Source organism: Lissotriton vulgaris, chromosome 2_1, assembly GCF_964263255.1.
Source record: "Lissotriton vulgaris chromosome 2_1, aLisVul1.2, whole genome shotgun sequence".
Classification (NCBI taxonomy): Eukaryota; Metazoa; Chordata; class Amphibia; order Caudata; family Salamandridae; genus Lissotriton; species Lissotriton vulgaris.
The window spans coordinates 470,518,443-470,537,313 of record NC_141687.1 but is presented as its reverse complement, the minus strand read 5'-3'; the positions used below and the strand labels follow the sequence as shown (position 1 = coordinate 470,537,313).

Here is an 18,871-nt window from a genome sequence, read left to right as displayed (position 1 = left end):
CAACACCATTCTTATTCATACTTCTATATGTGTTTGTAGCCATGATGCTCTCTTGGATACTACCCTGGCCAGGCCGCTCTCCACTCTCCATTTCTTCTCTTGTTCGAATCTAGGGCTCAAGACCTCTATACGTGGTGGTCTCTTTAGTGCTAGTACTGCCGGTTGCACTTTAAAAAAGGTGCGCAGAGATGGTGTATTCTTTAGTTTGGGGCCCGGTAGTGGTTCTCTTTGTTTCTCTCTTTTCCGCCCTTCTTTTTAATATTACTGAGGGGAGACTTTTTTGGCCTTTTTGAGAAGTTGTTATGGGAATGGGAGATGCAGGGACAGTCGAAAACGCTGAAAACGCTGGATCCAGAGCCTGACTCTGTACCAAGCTGTGACTAATTGAGGACCCACTTTCCCCCTCAAAGGTAGCCTCCGCGGCTCTCTGCCCTCCTAATGCACCACATACGCCCCCCGCACTGGCCCCCTACCTCTCGTGTTCTGGGCTGCACTGATGTCAATGGCGGCGGCAGGCAATTCCTCTTTGCCAGCTCTCAGCCCCACAGTTCGAGCGGCTGCAGCACATGTGCTGATGCTGCCTCCACCCGGTCTGAGGAATCCTTGAGCGGCTGCCCTTCGGCTCTTCCTGAGCTTCAGGGCGGCCGAGAATCAGTGCGGACCAGCGTCTGATATCGGGGCGAGAGCAGAGGACCCAGAGCAGTCACGGACGTAAGGAACATCAGTTATCGGTAATTTTTTGAGACTCAATAGTTAGTTAATAAATTATATGCAAAAGCCAGAACCGGAGCTTCGCATATTCTGAATTTTACAAGACACATAGGCAGCACGAATCCTAATCTAACAGCCGGGAAACAGCAGAGCTCGCGACCTGCGCACTACGTGGCCGCTGTGTTCTCCTCCCAGACAAGAAACTTGCTGTTTTATGCAATGCTACTTGCAAGAAGAGAGATCTGTCGTAAATGGGTGAGCAATACACCTCCGCAGAATTCTGATATATGTATATGTCCAGGATGGATTTATTAGGAAAAAAATCTAAGAAGAAAGATTTCTGGAATCTGTTGTTGGCATAGATGGAGAATTCAGATAGGATGGTGTAGAGTTTAAAGGGTATTGATGATTTAAGAATATAGCTATGTCCAATGATTACACCAGAAATTATACTCTGGACTGCCAAAGAGTTTTTCCCCTACATTCCGAATCCTAAAGCTGCGCCGGTGTATGTTTTTTACACCGAGTGAGAGATATAGCCGCAAGAAGGAATATGCCCATTGTAGTAAGCCCAACAGTGGTCAGTATCTCTCTCATGTAAAGGGCTGAAAATCTGGACATTGGAGCCTTCTGAGGTGAATGAGGACAAAAAAAAAAGACTGTCTCTGCAGCACAAAGAAAGCATGTGGAGTCGACATGGTCTTCGGCCCACAGACCGGCATGTATTGTGCTGATGGCTAGAGCAACTCTACCTCTTCTTAAATGCTGGAGCCCTAGGAGAAGACGTTTCTAGACTTTCTTCAGTCTGTCCTGCCGTGATGCTAGAGGGCATAGATTCCTCGTCCTCAGCATCTGGCATATACTTGCCTCCAAAAATATTGGGCATCTCTAATGAGGCTTCCTTTAGCACCCGGTGGTGGGGCCACCTTCTTTCCATCCGGTATCCTAGGGTTTTCTTACAGTGTAAGGTGAGACAAGCCTTGCAGAAAATATACATGTGGTCTGGGGAGAGGTAGAAGTTACATTCCTCGAGATAATATTCAGTGGTACACCTAAGGCAGAACAAGTAGGGTGAACATTCCATACCCTTGCTTTAGATGCATTCTCGAAGAACCGTCAGCAATGATGAGGCTGGTCAAAGATGGTGGTTCAAGGTGAAGCCAGTGTGCTGGTGCATTATGAGTCAATGGTGGAGTCACAACAGGTCTTGCAACTCAGATTCCATTGAAGAAAAACAAGTTGCAAACGTCCGGGCCCAACACTACATGGCAGGAGTATGCATACACATGAGAGAGCTGCCCCAGCACGCGGGAAATGGACAACCACTAAATATAACGTTTACTTTCCCCAAAAGGAAAACGCTTAATGTGTAATTTCATGCATTGGGATGAATCGGCATGCTGCTAACCACTGAACTTGAGAATAATGTGCCTTCTATGGAATTTCCTCAAATTTGGCATGAAGCTTTTTTCTTTTGGGGAAAGTGGAATATATATATATATATATATATATATATATATATATATATATATATATATATATATATATATATATATATATATATATATATATATATATATATCCAGGTCTCTGCTTGAATCGGTTCTGACCACAGGAATCACGGACCACCACGCAGCATTACGAGTGTCACAGGTAAGTTTATTATCCTTTTTACAGGTTTTCTTTGGCACGACGCGTTTCGGGCAGAAACTGCCCTTGATCACATAGCAGACATGCAGTAATGGTCACCTTTAAATAACAAAACACTCTTTTCTCATTCGTGGAATCACCAGGTGACCCAATCATGAATAGTGAAGAAATACTATGGAAAAATGTGCTCTATGTCGACTGGGTTAAAGCACTATTTATCTGCGACTGAAACGCAAATTAAGGCACATCAAAGCATACCAATAATCATATATGCCAGTAACTATTTACATTATCTCCGCATAAATGCGTGGAATTGTGCAAATAAGCAAGCAGCAATAAATTACATCATAATAAAGCACATTCTGCACACATTATTTGACATAAATAACATATTAACTTGAATAAATATGTTAAAATCACTGTACTAAAACCCAGTATAAAAATCTCCATATAAAAAAAAATATCTATATGATAATAAATAAACATTTCTATGTTACATGTGCAAAAATATACGCGGGTTTGTGTGCAAATATTGCTGTTTAATTGTGCAAAGTGGTTTCCCTGCATGAATGCAGAACCAATAGTGCAAATGATGCTGCCTCCCTGAGGTCTATTCTAGATGTTACTGTGGTATTGTATGTGCAACTGCTGTCATCACGAAGTAAAGTGCTAGTGCTAGGATAATTTGTGGATTTCATATCAGCCCCGCTCCCGGGATTAACCAACTTCTCTTCAATTATCTATATATCTCAACAACCCTAGTCTGAAAAGTGCTGAGTGTTAATGGTGCAAAAAATAATGCTAGACAAGTGATGTTAAAAACATGTGAGTGAATGTAGTAAAATAGCAGCTAATATTATAAACCTTCATTTTAAACTTGTTTATAATTTATATATATATATATATATATATATATATATATATACACACACACATCTAAATATATATCTGTGTGTATTATACACACACACACACACACATATATATATATATATATATATATATATATATATATATATATAGATATATATATATATATATATATATATATAATACTTCAATCATTATGTAGGGTCATGAATGTTTTAGCAAGCAAAGCTGAAACAAATTTAAAAAACAACAATGTGAGCTTAAAATAAATTTTATTGCACAATACAAAACGCATGCTGATGAACAGAGGATCTAAAATACATGATATATGGAGCAGGATCAACATTAAGAAACAAGAAATAAGGAAACATGTATAACACAAAAGGAAAATAATGTCAAAAACAAGTTACATATGAAATGAAATGCTGACAAAAGAAGCAAACACTTAAGTAAAAAAATGCTTGAATATCAAGAATCCGTAACGGCATAGTACAGACTGAATCTATATCATCTTCTTGTGCTTAATATTAAACTTTTGTTTTTACATTTAACCATACAAATATTAATTAGATTCTTTAACAACCTTCTAGTCCTCAAGTGAAACACATCTGGAAGAAAGCACACACATTCAAACACTGGTGGGAAAAGAAATATCTGGCATACAGGAAACCTGGCAACCGACCTCTGATTGCTTCCTAATGTCAAGAGTACACTTTTAAAATACGTTTTAAATATATCTTCAAGTATAAGTGCAGAAAAATATATTTTTAATCATTTAAATAATGTGAAATCAATACAGATGTAAAGCCGATAGCACCCATTTAATACATGTATTTGTGTGCAATTTCTTGAGTGCCAAACTATCTCTAAAGTACATTTATTATTTATGAAATCATACAGATTAACAAAAAAAGACCCACACTGCACTTTGATAATACTTGCCCTGCCCATAAAAACTAAGTAGAAGATTTTACTAAACTGATTATTTCACGCCTAAAGAAAGCTTTGTTTAAAACGTGCAATGGCTGCAATGGCCACAAGACCAATCTAATCGTGTTGCCGGATATATAATGAACCAAGAAATGGTGTTCTTGTAATAACAGGTTTTTTTAACACCACTTTTATTCTACAAAACAATTAGTCAATCTGATAAACCAGGGCAGTCATTCTTAACGCGAACCCATCGATTTATACATTGATTTGTCTCCTACAACAGCTACTTAGCACTGAGGTTTCTGTCGTTTTTTCCCGATTGGAACAGGGTTGATTAGATGAGAGACTCATCTTTAGAGCAATACAGTAATAAGGTCCAGTGTCACAGCAAGGTTGCCGTGGGCCTTAATGCAAGCAAGGAAACTTGACATCCTGCCCTCTTGTTATATTGACAGATGTCTGAGTTCCAGTGCCACTGCACATGCTGTACAAATAATAGCCATGCCATTTAAAAGTACTTTATCCTTTTTAGCCAAAACGTGAAGAATGAAAAAAAAATAGAAATACACTTATGCCAAAGATGGCTTATTTCGGTACGTGTATGGTAATAACTATACACTTGTTTAAAATATAAGATTACCATACACACACTTGTAGGATCCCTCAGACTATTAAAGAGGCTGGAAAATATTTTGGCATAGAAAAGTATGCTTCTGATCAGGAGAGAGGGAGATGTTGAGTTTTTTAACTTCGCCTCAGCAGTTTTCATGAAGTGCAGGTTAAAGTTTTAAAGTTTTAAAATTTTAGGCTGTCGGATAGAATTTAAGCACTAAACGGGTAATTATACTGCAAGACAGCAAGTTTGCAAATATTTATGAGTGGAGTACATTTTAGCAATTCTAATCCCTGAGAGAGAATTGTGCAGACACAATTACAAAGAAGCATTCTTGGTTCTTGTGCCACCTTGGCGGCACAATAGGATATTAGAAATCGTAGGGACTCAAATAGTCAACCGAAGGCTACAATGAGCACATGGCCGGATATCAGAGATAAATTCAGTGGCACACACTGGCAGAAAGGAATCAGTGCTGACTGCGTTCCTCAGGTGGCGCAGGAGAGGAAGCCTTTGGTGTGAACATCCCTGCTCATATTTAGACAGTACATAGTGAGGGTAGATCTAACATTATAATGGTCTTTTTCTCTCGAGACCATATCAAGAAAAATGTGTGCGACTCTGCACCATCACTAATAACTAGTAAAAATTAAAAAAAAACATGTTTAAGATCTACACATACATAAAGGTTTGATAAAGCATAGTGAGAGGTCAGGCTTAATGTTAGAAAGGCCCGTATATCTTGAGATCACACCGAGAAAAACGTGTGGAAAAAAAGCACGTGCCACAGCTAAAAATTCAAGAATGCACAAACTCTAGTCTAGACCGTTGAAAACGAAAAGTGGCCACGTGCAATATAAGTAAATCCACTGACTGAGCTTCCCGATTCCCTTGGCAGAACAGTACAAGAATATGACCTCTCCTTGCAAATCACAAGACAAAGGAAGCTAGAGGGTCAAACCCTCACAACAAATACTGCCTTTACAAATGGTACATATTATCAACATGAAAGTGGGCCACGTCAGGCTGCTGCCACTTTATCTCGACAGAATGCCGCCATCAAATGTATTTGAGACTGCATTCAGCACTCCCTTTAGGATCTTCGCCGCACGCCAAAACTGACCGAAATGTAAACCCATTCCACTAAAGGGAAAGTGGGTGGAATGCACGAGCTTTGACGATGTTAACACCTGAACACCGGACACCTTTGTGAAAGCAAAGGGCTGTGCTGCAACCAGGACAAGTAGTCCATTTGACTCGATATTTCAAGCCGTGCTGTCCACACCAATAGAACAGGGACTTTTTCTACTATTAGAGTGCTGAAAAAGTTAACAGGTAAAAAAATTACCATTTTATATTTAAGTTATCCGTTGTGAGATCAACATTGAAAATGTTTTAAAATAACTTTTTAAAATAACTAAATAGCTTTTTAAAAATAACTTTTTTAGTTTCATTAAGTCTCTGAATCTTAAAACAAATGTTTCATTATTAGGTTTCAGTGGTGTGGTAAACTTATCTACAGCCACACACACAGACGAGAAGACAGACACCAATGTACAATAATGTAAAAGCAGTAATACACAGACAAGCCACATAAATAAAGAGAGATTGGTGTTATGTTTATCGCATGGGTTGTGCTATGTGATGCTCTAAGGACATATCGAAGTGCTACAGGTGACAAGAAAGTAGAAAGGAAAAAACAAGAGAACAAATAAGGAAGGTGCCTTGGGAATGGAAGCATTTTCCTCATTACGGAATAGGGCTGGTAGCCAGTCTTAGGCTCCTGACAAGAAGAAAGCGTGAAAGCAAAGAAGAAAGCGTGAAAGCAAAAGGTTGGCAGCAGCAGAAGGTAAGCAATATAAATCAAATGAGGGATCTTCAGTGTTAGGAATCTAGGCATAATGTAGAGTTATGAAAGGAAGACTGTTCGAGAGATACTAGAGTAGGCTACTGAAAGTGAGCACTTATATCTACAAACCAGGAAAGAAAGGCTAACAAAAACAGACAACAAGCGTGCATTCACACATGCAGCAGCAAACAGTTCTGATATGGACAGGCAGCACACAGGCATGTACTCCTATAGTAACAGGGAGAAGAAAAAACAGAAAGAAGGAAGAATGGATATGTGGATGTAAGTTGTGTCCTCATAAAATGTAAATACTTCACTGACATAAAATTTGAGGTACAGGAAAAGTGTTGTTAGTGATTTATCAATCCAGGGCCTTTTTTTAGAGAAATATTTTAATACTTTCGTGCATGTGTCAATTAACTTCTCTTTGGAATGATCATGGGTGAGTAACACTGCAGGGGCTTGCTCTATTGCCATTCTGTCCTTTGCTGTGGTGCTTTAATTAAATATATATATATATATATATATATATATATATATATGTGTGTATATGTGTATGTATATATATATATATATATATATATATATATATATATATATATATATATATATATATATATATATATATATATGTGTGTGTATATGTGTATGTATGTATATATATATATATATATATATATATATATATATATATATATACATGCAATTCAGTACCTGCATTTCTTCTTTAAGACTATGATATAACAAAATGACCACGATTACAACTAAGTCAGAATTCCATGCGCAAATTCCTGGTCTCCAGATTTCCGGTTACCGGCTGGAATCACGGCTGGTATCTCTGCGTGGATTTTCACGAGTTAGACTCCTTGGTCCCATTGACCAGCTGCTCTGAGCAGGTGGTTAAGAAGAGCAAGGGCTTCTCTGGAGAGAGGGGGCTTGGGACTGTAGAAGAGGGAAGGGAGAAAAGTGACCTGGAGCATGCTCCCACCTTGATGTAGAAAGAGGTCGGGCGGGATGGGGTTTAAGGCCTGGCTGCTGTTGAAACCAAAGCCTCAAGTGATTTTACCGGGTGCAGTTTCCTGTGGGTAAAATTAAGTCTGGTGTCTCGACACCTGGAAAGAATGGATGCAAGAGCCTTCTGTGATCGGTCTAAGTAGAATTCCAGAAGGGAATTTAGCACCAGTTAAGTCGAAATCTGTCCAGGAGAGGTTTGCAAGCACGTCCATCTAGGTTAGACAATGCGTATCCAGTCCTGGACCTTCCCTTCAGGATCTACGTTAACTGCACTGGTTAATTTAAGCAAATTAAGACTGCAAAATGAAAACAGAGCATGGTGGGCAGCACGCACGGAGCAGGCTTTCTAAAATATGCTTGTTTTAGTAGTCTTGAAATTAAAGATGGAAAATGACAAGACAGTGCTACACCTTCATGCGAATTCTTTTGATGCACTAAGCATACACCTGCTTGTCATGATTATTATATTCATGTTCTTCTGTCACAGGAGAAACACTTTATATGTGCCTTTCAATTGCTTTACAGTGTCCGATTGTCTGCATAGGTTTATTTTGCCGTCAATTGCTGCTAAGGGATTACTCATTAATTCCAGGATGCAAGCTCTGCTTGAAATAAATGATATGTTCCCTGGTATCACGCACTGATAAGGCTCATGTAGCTATAATAGGAAATTTATGAATGAAAGTGCTTTCTCTACAAATACATTTTTTTCTACTAGCGTGAATGGTAATGGATTGAAAAGACAGATACAAAATGTATCTCTCCCTCGCTTAAACAACTGATGAGCAATGCTACAGAAAGCTATCCCAAATCTTTTTTATTGTATACAATAGTTTGTGATGAATGACGCAAGCACCATTAAGTGGAAACCTGAAAAGGAAAGTTTTCAGGATCCCTAGTCCCTTCATCTGAGTTAAGCCAAGTACCTCACCTTCTCACCGTTAACTTTTGTTGAGCGCTCATCCCTTTAACAAGGCACAGGGCAGAATTTACCTCAAGATAGTACAGGACAAAGTTTCCACCTCAGATATTCTCTTGTGTTTGTGGAAATGCTGTCATGAGCCAAAGATGAGCAAGTGAATTGATAGGCCTTCCTCCTGAACCATTTTTAAGTGGCCTGTGTCACTGGAGGATTACAGAATGCTGATTTCAAGAGACTGGTAAACTATTTTCAAAAGAAGCAAAGTGCTAACTCCTTATGTTTTGTATATGAGCATATCTCTCTCGAGAGTTGACAAACTAGTTCAACTCTAGTTTAGAAGATATTTTCAGAATTAGTTTGAAAAAAAGTAAAAATAAAGGACAAAAGCACCCCCGTCCACTAGGTGGCATGCTTCATTATAGGGGTGCTCCTTCCCCAGCACCTTAATAGTACAAGACCGGCTCATTCAGAGCTATTAGGGACTTTTGGATTTTCTGTGTATGAGAGCTATTTAAATGATGTGCAGGGGCTCTTGACGTAATAATGTGACAATTGTATTAGGGCAGGTATTACAAAACAGGTCTATTTTCTCAAACTTGGCGTGTACCATCCAAGATTAAAAACATTAGTGAGTGGAAGAAAGCTGGTTCTAGTTAAGGCACTTTTCTCACACTTCTGTTCAGGTCAACATGTTTTGGTCGTTAAAATGGTGGCAGAAGAATTTATGGGCTTTCTTCAGGATCAGACAACCTTGAGTCTCCTTCTAGTTTCCTAGGCTGTATTCCCCTGATTGGAAAGATGCCAGACATAATCGTTGGGGCTTTTGGATTTAAATTTAGTTACTAATGATTCAAGGTAATCCTTTTAAATGTTGTTGAATCATGAAGAAAATGGACACTGATGAGGTATACAGGCCGTCAATACAAGAAGAGGGTCAGTGGCCAGCACCGGTGTCCCATGCTTCTCTAACCCCGTGGTTAAGCCACTTGGATTCCAGGAGAGTGACAGCTGCACCCACATGGATGGAAGGCACATATAAACATTTGTTGAAACCAATGGCGGTAACCCTTCAATTGCGTGGGCCTTCTCTTGGGGAGAGAAGGCCCAAGTAAAGCTGTAAGTGTTAAAGCAGTACCTTATTCCCGAAATGGCCACCAGACAAACCTAGCTTGGTTTGGGGTAGGTGATGTAACTGTGGGGCAGCGAACTCTCTTTCTTCCAGAATGAGTTGTAGAGTTTAATTTAGTATGTAGCAACATATGCATCAGCACCAGAAGACTTTGCTGAATTGTGAACTGTTATTTCATGTCACGGACTGAAAATCCTCGAATTATGACTCAATCAAAGTAAGATACCGACCAAGGTTATTGTCAGAAGAGATGCTTTCAGGGCATTCCTAAGTACTGAAATGGTGAACAAAGAGAAGCAATCTAATCTATTAAAAAAAATAGGGTTCATCTCTTGCTCTACTTAATTATCATGATGACGATAAGCATGTTGCCGATCTTGTTTCGATTACGTATGCATCAGATTCTATTTACTGGGTAATCATAGTCCCAAGGATCTGAATAATAATTTAGAAAACAGATCTATTTCATGTGATCAATTCTAACATAACTACATGAAACACCCAATATTCCAATAAACTCGGGAAATACGATCAAAGAACAATGTTCCCAGAGGACTCATTTAAGCTGGATAGAATTATCATGGTGGTCAGTTTTTGCGTTTTTTTGTGTGCATTGTTATTGGTTCGAGTGATTAGGTTACCCATATAGATATTTTTAAGCATGTGCATGCATTTTACACACAGAGCTGTTCACTTGTGCGCCAGGCCATTGACTTTTCTTTTGAAGCATTATAGGGCTTCCCATTTCTGGTTTAGGCAGGCAGTCTAGTAGTGTTTACGTTTCCTCATGCATACATCATTTATATGGTCCTCTCTCTCCCCTTATCTCGGGATGCTGTGAAGGTTTCTCTGGACCGCGCAGTCCAGAGAAACCTCCGACATGTTAAAGGTATTTATAACACCAAAGCTTTATTACTTTTTTCGATGGGCTGAGTCTATTCTCTTGATATTTTGGTCCATCAACAGTGAGCCTCGCATGCAGGCAGACCATGATTCACCTATGGCATATGATAACATTAAGCTCACGAGAGTTGTTACTTTGCACGGCAACTGTGTTCTCGTAAGTTCGAGTGATAATGCCTAGCCTGGTGAGTTTGCATACTACACATTGATACTCTAGTTACTACCCAACACATTTCTGATGGTTCTGAAGTGTGCATTTAAGGCAGTCACCAGGTCTGACTTGATAGGGGTCTTGAGGACAGTTATACGGCCTTGACAGATGCAAACCAGGCTGCCATGGCTCTGCAGGATAGCCTCAATAGAGCTGCCAATAAGGTAGCGCCGGAAAGACTATTAAAAGCTCGGCAAAAAAGGGTGTCCTCACCCTAGTACTCAGCAGAATTAAAAACGGCTAAAATCAACTGCAGACAGAAAGAGCGTGCCTGGAGATTACACTATGATGCAGCCCACAAAAAGATCTATTGTGCGGCACTTGAGGGATATAAGAACCTAATTATTCAAACTAAAACCACCTACTATTCTAGGAAGATACAGGACGCTGTGCATTCCGGCAGAGAACTGTTTTCAACAGTCAGTGCTCTGAAGAAATGCCCTCGTGATGTAACCTTCAGACCAGACCAAGCATTTGTGGATAAACTGGCCTCTTATTTTCAAAACAAGGTACAATCTGTTTATAATGACCTGTCAAATGCAGAAAACAGTTCAGAGAACAACCAAGGCACGCAAGCTACTATTAGCTATACTCAGGGGGGCCTGTCACAATTCTCCCCACTTGATGAGAACACGGTGGTAGACCTGCTGTTGAAAACCAAGTCAGGATCACCCAGGGATCCTTGCCCACCTTATGTACTTCACCTGGCTCCAACAGAGATTAATGCATTACTAATGCCGGTTTTGAACCAGGCTCTGAGTTCTGGAGCTTTTCGGCTAGTATGGAAAAAGGCATGCGTTCGCCCGCTGCTAAAAAATACAAAGCTAGACCCCGTTGATGAACAAAACTATCGCCCTATCTCTTGCTTGCCTCTGCCTGCCAAACTACTGGAGAAAGCCATGAATTCGGAGCTATCATCATATCTTGAGACCAACAACCTGCTCGACAATACCCAACATGGCTTCCGTGCAAAACACTTTACGGAAACAACACTAATAATGGTGGCAGAGGAAATACGAAAGGGCATGAATGAGGGAAGTAGAGTCACTCTGGTCCTGCTGGATTTAACAGCGGCCTTTGACACCGTAAATCATGAGGTACTTATTCAAAGGCTCAGGGACTCTGGTGTCAAGGGTATAGCGCTGGATCTTCTCACCTCCTTCTTGTCAGACAGAGAACAAGTTATCCTCTGGAACTCCTATCAATCAGAAAAATTCACCCTTCCAGGAGGAGTTCCGCAGGGATCTGTTTGTCGCCTACTTTGTTCAACATTTATGTCGCCCCTCTGGCGAAATTAATTAAAGAGCAAGGCCTTAAGCTAGTGTCATATGCAGATGACACTCAGCTGTTAGTGTCAGTTTCTCATTCAGTGGAGGCCAATGCAGCTGACTTTTCCTTTTGTACATCCATGGTTATGTCTTGGATGAACCAGAACTTTTTAAAGCTGAACACCACAAAAACAGAAGTCCTTGAGTTCGGCCAAAAAGCATCCATCTGGAATCAGCTTTGGTGGCCTAGATCAGCTGGGGCTTGTCCGCTCCCAGTGGTTAAAGTTAGGAATCTCAGCATAGTGCTTGACAAAGACATGTCCTTGCGGCCACAGATTAATCAAGTGGCCTCAGCGTGCTTTTTTATGTTAAAAGGGCTGAGAAAGATACTGCCGTTTACACCCTTCTTCCTCAGGAACACAGTTATAATTGCTACTATCTTCTCTAGAATCGATTATGGTAATGTCCTTTATCTGGGAGCTGGCACTGCGCAATTGGCCAAGCTGCAATCAGTTCAAAATGCAGCAGCGAGAGTACTTCTCAACCTGTCCAAACATCACCCTACTTCCCTCTCTATCAGGCAACTACACTGGCTTCCAGTACAACGACAGGCGGAGTTTAAAGCATTATACTTTGTTCATAAGGCATTGTCGGAGATGGGGCTTTAGATCTTCAATCCCTATTCTCTCAATACCAGCCAACCCGTTCCTTGAGGTCTGCTGTGCAATGTCTCGTCAATGCTCCTAAGATCAAAAGATCATGATGGGGAGGCAAGGGCTTCTCCCATCTGGCCTCAAGGTTATGGAACTCAGCCCCCTTACACCTCAGACAGATCTCTAACCGTAGGCTGTTTAGGAAGGAAATTAAGACATGGCTTTTCACCCAATGATGCATCGGTCAGTACTTGTTTAGTTACTTTACTTTGCGCCAAGACGCCTCGGTATTAGTGCTCTTTCGAAATACCATCAGTCAGTCAGTCAGGCAGTTGTTGGTTGAGGGCCTATTATCATCCTTTCTCCTTTTGTTTTTAGATTAATTGCTTGTTTTTAGGCATATACAGAAGGTTGACTATGTTTTGGGTTGGCCCTCACTTGCATGTAGCGACTGAGGGGCAATGTCTCTCCCATTCATCGCTTACAGCTGTTTACTATATCACATAGGTTGCATGCCCAATATGCCATTTTGTCTGGTTTCCCACAATGGGGTTCCTTCTACCGATTGTTCTGTTGATTTATTCTTTCTCAGATTGTATTAACACCACTTTATGGATGTTTCTAGATACAGACCAGAAGTTTTTTGGTCAGGTGAGATTTTTCAGTTTCAGCTCAAAGTACCTTCAGGTTTGACAATACTTTGTTTCTTGCAGGCTGGTACCAAGGCTCATTATGTCCCGATAAAGACTCCATATGATTCCTTGTAATTGGTCGAAATGTTGACTTATGTGGATTTCACCCACATCATTCATTGTTGGACCATTCAAATATGAATGTTGATAGCGTTGGATTTTGAAAGTGATTCTTTGTCTAATCGGGGGTTATCGTTTGTGTACATACTGTACATATTACCGACACTTTAAGTGTTACACGATTTAGGCACACCTTTTTACAAACTGAACTCAGACAAAACGGAAGTCCTCATCTTAGGTACATCCCCCCTCCGCATGGGACGACTCTTGGTGGCCGGAAGCCCTTGGAAAAGCACCCATCCCGACAGACCACGCACGAAACCTGGGCGTCATCCTGGATTCTTCACTCTCAATGAACAGACAAGTCAGCGCCGTATCCTCATCCTGCTTCAACATTCTGCGCATGCTCAAAAAAACATTTCGCTGGATCCCCACCGAAACCAGGAAAACTGTCACCCATGCTCTGGTCACGAGCCGACTGGACTACGGAAACACCCTCTACGCAGGTACTACCGCTAAACTCCAGAAGAAACTCCAACGAATCCAAAACGCCTCAGCCAGGATCATATTAGACATCCCGCGCAACGAACACATCTCTGGTCACCTGAAAGACCTCCACTGGCTACCCGTCAACAAGAGAATCACTTTCCGACTGCTAACCCACGCACACAAATCACTCTACGACATCGGACCCGAATGCCTCAACTCACGACTGTCCTTTTACACCCCCTCCCGCCAATTGCGTACCTCCAGCCATGCCCTCGCCACTGTACCTCGCATCAATAAGACCACCATGGGAGGCAGATCCTTCTCATACCTGGCTGCTAAAACATGGAACTCACTCCCCGCTCACCTTCGCCTTACCCAGAACCACCTAGCATTCAGAAAGCAACTTAAAACGTGGATATTTGACAAGTAATCCTCCTCCCCTTTCTAAGCGCCTTGAGACCCTCTGGGTATGTAGTGCGCTATATAAATTCTCTGACTTGACTTGACTTGACTTGCACTGTGCCATCACTTTGGAGCACCTACTTTGTTTAAACTGTCCAGATGATTTTTTTATCATGCTAAATATAAATATATATATATATATATATATATATATATATATATACCTTAAATCACTGATGAATTAGTGGTGATTTCACGTATTCTAGATTCTGATCAGGTCAACTATATTATTGAAATATCCTTACAAATACATAAATGAGTCCTATGGAAACATTATTCTATTCTAACATAAGGCAATGCCACCCATTCATCCAACATTACCCCTATTGATTGAAGAGAAATCCAGAATATGTAGCAAAACAATGTAGCCTCTAATCTTGCCTCCAAGAATAATTGGTCTTCATTATATAATTACATTAAGACACTGTGGCTAATGGAGCATAAGTACTAAATACTGAACAGTCAACCACTCCACACATTACACAAATTTCACATTCCAATCAGCCACTTACATTCTCAAAAACCAAAAGAAGTTTTACAAAACTCAAATCAAGCAGCATATGAATTACAATGATCTTTTACATCACTCTAGGCTGTAAAAGGTGCACACAGATACAAAAGTTTTGTGAGAACTGCATGCAGAATAATGTATCTAGTATCATAAGTGAAAAGCTGGTTGGTTCTACATCTAGTCAAGCAGATTCAATTGTCTATAGGAGGTAAGATACATTTTCGCTTTAGAAATTAATTTAAAAAAGGTTACAAAATAAAATTGCTTCTATCTCCAATTTTGTAACAAAACATTGATAATCAAAACCCATTTCTCCTCACTTGACATTTCAGTTAACCCGAAAATAAGACTGTGATTTAATCATCTTAATGACAAATGTATGTACACATAGGAGCACCTGACACATTGGATGAGGTGGACAACTGATTTCAGGTTGCCTTAATTAAACTTCTAAATATTTTAAATGTACATCCACTGAATAAATCAAAGGGTATCAGCAGATCCAACCTTTGATACTGTTTTAAACCCTCACATCTAGGAGGGTGATTGAAGGATACTGCTGGCATTATATAAGTTGTTCTTTAAAATATTTGTGGAAAGAGGTGTTCCACATATATCAAGAAATGCAATTCTGAGATACACATAAATTAGTTTCTTTGGTTAAAGGTCATAATTCAGCAATAGGAATCTATATTTCCCACAAACATACATATGATTGACAACACAAACGCATTTCAAATAAATAACTTGGAAAATATACATAGCTATATATCTATATATATATATCTATATATCTATATATCTATATATCTATATATATATATATATATATATATATATATATATATATATATATATATATATATATATATATATATATAAACGAACTCCAGATGCTCAAGGACACACCGAAGAAATTTCAAACATTAGCACTCATTTCTTTAGTTTCTGTCTCCGAGACTTCCCATCCTATACACTACGGTGGTAGTGGAGGTATCCTCGTTTGATTCAGGTGACACTTTTTTCCATATGGTTTCTTTCAAAGCCAGCTCTTGCTGAAGGCTTTCATAGTCCATTGGTCCATACGATTGCTGGTTCTTCAAGCAACATATATATAATGAGTTAGTGTATTTGAATGAAGAAAGGTTTATTGTTATTTATATTATTGAAGGATTAAGTCTATTTCCACCCAGTCCAAAGGATATATTTAATTACAAAGACAAACAAACTTACATAATAAAGGTCCATTGAACAATACTTTATTAAAGACTCTCACGGTGTATGTACGTGTTCTCTCTTGCTCTCTATCTCTCTCTCTCTCTCTCTCTCTCTCTCTCTCTCTCTCTCTCTCTCTCTCTCTCTATCTATCTTTCTCTCTCTCTCTCTCTCTCTCTCTCTCTCTCTCTCTCTCTCTCTCTCTCTCTCTCTCTATCTCTCTCTCTCAAGGCAGTGACCATAAAGATTCAGACTGGACTATAAAATATAATCTGAGTGAAGACCAGAGAATACAGTGATTAATTAACTTACTGAGAATGACCCAAAGAGGTAGTATTTTTACTTATTAATATCATTAGCCAACAAATGTCTGCAATTGACACCACCAAAAGATCATTGTTACAGCATAGGAAAGCCTGAGTTATTTACTACAAGAACCTAAAACCTAATCAGCAAAGCTGTAGACAAATAAGACAAATAAAAAGGCATATGCACAAAATATTGTGAGTCACTTCAAAATAAGACAATTCAAACACCTACTCCAATACAAAGTTCCCAGCAGCATGCTCATTAACATTTTTAAGACTTAGGGGTTCGATTTTGACTTTGATGAACAGTGTTAGTAGTGTTGCCATGGCAAAGAACTTTAATACTGCCAAGGCGAGGTTACTCTGCCTGCCAAATTCAGAGATGTCTGCAGGCAAAGCAAAGCGGACATCTCTTACATTTACAAGACCTACTGTCACGGCCGCTCTTGTAAATACATTGAAAGTGTGCCGTGAGACTCAGGCAACATGATGGGGCTGTACTGCACACACTCATTTTCTTTTTTTTATTTTCAAATACAAAATCCCAAAGCATGATTTTGTTTTTGAAAATAAAAAATAAAAAAACAATGACCCCCTCGCCATGGGAGTTTTCTCCCATGGGTTGGGGGTCATCGAGTAGTTTTTACTTTTACATACTGCTATGTTTTGAGTGGCCGTTTGTGAAAGTAAAAACTGACCATGTGTCTGCCTACTCTAAATCAGGCGGGTGGACACAGCCCAAACTCCCGTCAGCCCTTACTCCCTCAGACCATCGGGGGAGGATATGTAAGTGGCAGAGACTGAGTAGGCTTTGCCCTCTACATACTGAAGGTCCGCCCATCTGTAAATCAGGCAGGCAGACCTTTCGTTTGGCGGTACACGCTCCACCAAACTCTAAATCGGGCCCTCATATAAAAAATTATGTTGACCAAAGGCCTGCAGAGACTGGAAGTATTAAATTCCATTAGCCACTGCTGGTGGTAAATCACATGCCTTCACATATAAGGTGATTATCACTGGAAGAATAGTAAATGTATTTATTTGTATCTAATTACTTTAAAGCATATGCTACAAACAGAAGTGTCACAAAGAGCTAAAGACTGCCCATACTAGATTCAAGAAGGCCACATTAGGTATGGGGTTGTGAATGACTCAGCACTGCTTACAAGTGTGAGGGGACTAAAAGGCGTTTTCTTGTTGTCCACTGGTCATCTGGGTCCTTTGTGGCTGGCGTCCTAAGTACCATTAATATATCCAAAGAAAATAATTCTTTGCAACCACAGAGGAGACAGGAAGAGTAATCCCTCTTTCCAAAGGATATTTCATAATGTTACGCTGAGCAGCTTATGAAGGTCAATGGACTTCTTATCTTAGGGGTGCTTCCCATCACCTCCATGAGTTCACCAGATGAGGAAAGCAGTTTCTCACTCAACAACTAAGAGAAGCTGCTTGAGACCTATTCCTTCACATTGGCAATGGGAAGCAGGCTCTCTCAAAGCGACAGATCAGGCCTCAGAAGGAGAAGACTTGAGCGCAGTTAAGGTAAGACTTACGACGACAGGGGAACAGCGCAAAGTCTACTGCTTGATGCAAGGCCAACTAAGCGATGGGAGAACATTCTAAGAAAAGTTTATGGAGGGAGAAATTATACAGTGGACAGTACTGCAAGATGTGGGGAGGGGTTCTCCTGATTGGGAATTACTGCTGAATATTTGAGGTGATGTTATATCGTAAGGTTACTAAATTACTGGGGAACTATTTCCTAATAAGTAAGAAACTGTTGGATGGTGTCAGTACTGATGTCAGAAATATCATGTGATAGGAAACTAAAATCGGGTGGGCTAATTACCTCAGACTACTGCATGAAGAAGTTTAATATGGGGACTACTTCCTGATTTGGAGCCCATTTCCACATGTAGAGATTTCTACATCATAGGAACCACTAATCTACTACATAATGGGCTCAACGCTAATTTACAGGAGTATACTAGCCTTTCAGGGATTACTAACTAATGTGGTAGCTACTACACAGTGCTGAATGATACAGGATATTCCAGCCTTGCTCTGTGGTCTCCAAGTTTTTGTCGCTTTTCTTCATTGATGATTTTGTTGGTATCTTGACTCTATTCACTGTGAGACTATCAATGAGCTTAGCAGTGGATGTGCTCTGTGCCTCCAAGATGAGTTACAACTGGCTACTAAACGGTCTTGTCTTATTTCACCCTGTAGTAAGGCCACTGCTGGTTGTGGTAGTAAGTGCCCCAGTAATATGAACACTGAATGACAAATCTGAGTTGCAACATACACTCAAACTAGCCACATCCGACTGAAAAACATGATGTCAGGCTCATCATTGAGGCCTATATAGCAGCAGCTTAAAATCCTGCAGTCGCATTTGTCAGAGGAAA

The 18,871-nt window shown here is 40.0% G+C and overlaps 1 protein-coding gene across 2 annotated transcripts in view; it reads right to left on the bottom strand.

Annotated features, from left to right (window-relative positions):
• The window catches only part of GLS (glutaminase), an 811,930-nt gene that overhangs the window by 221,272 nt on the left and 571,787 nt on the right, over window positions 1-18,871 (bottom strand). The window contains exon 15 of one of the 2 annotated variants that reach the window (XM_086955381.1): window positions 15,814-16,037. The exons of the other annotated variant lie outside the window; for it this stretch is intronic. Within the exon in view, the coding sequence (XP_086811507.1) occupies window positions 15,882-16,037 (156 nt within the window). The 3' untranslated portion in view covers window positions 15,814-15,881. Of the gene's footprint in view, window positions 1-15,813; window positions 16,038-18,871 lie in introns of those variants that run through there. 2 annotated transcript variants of the gene reach the window in all.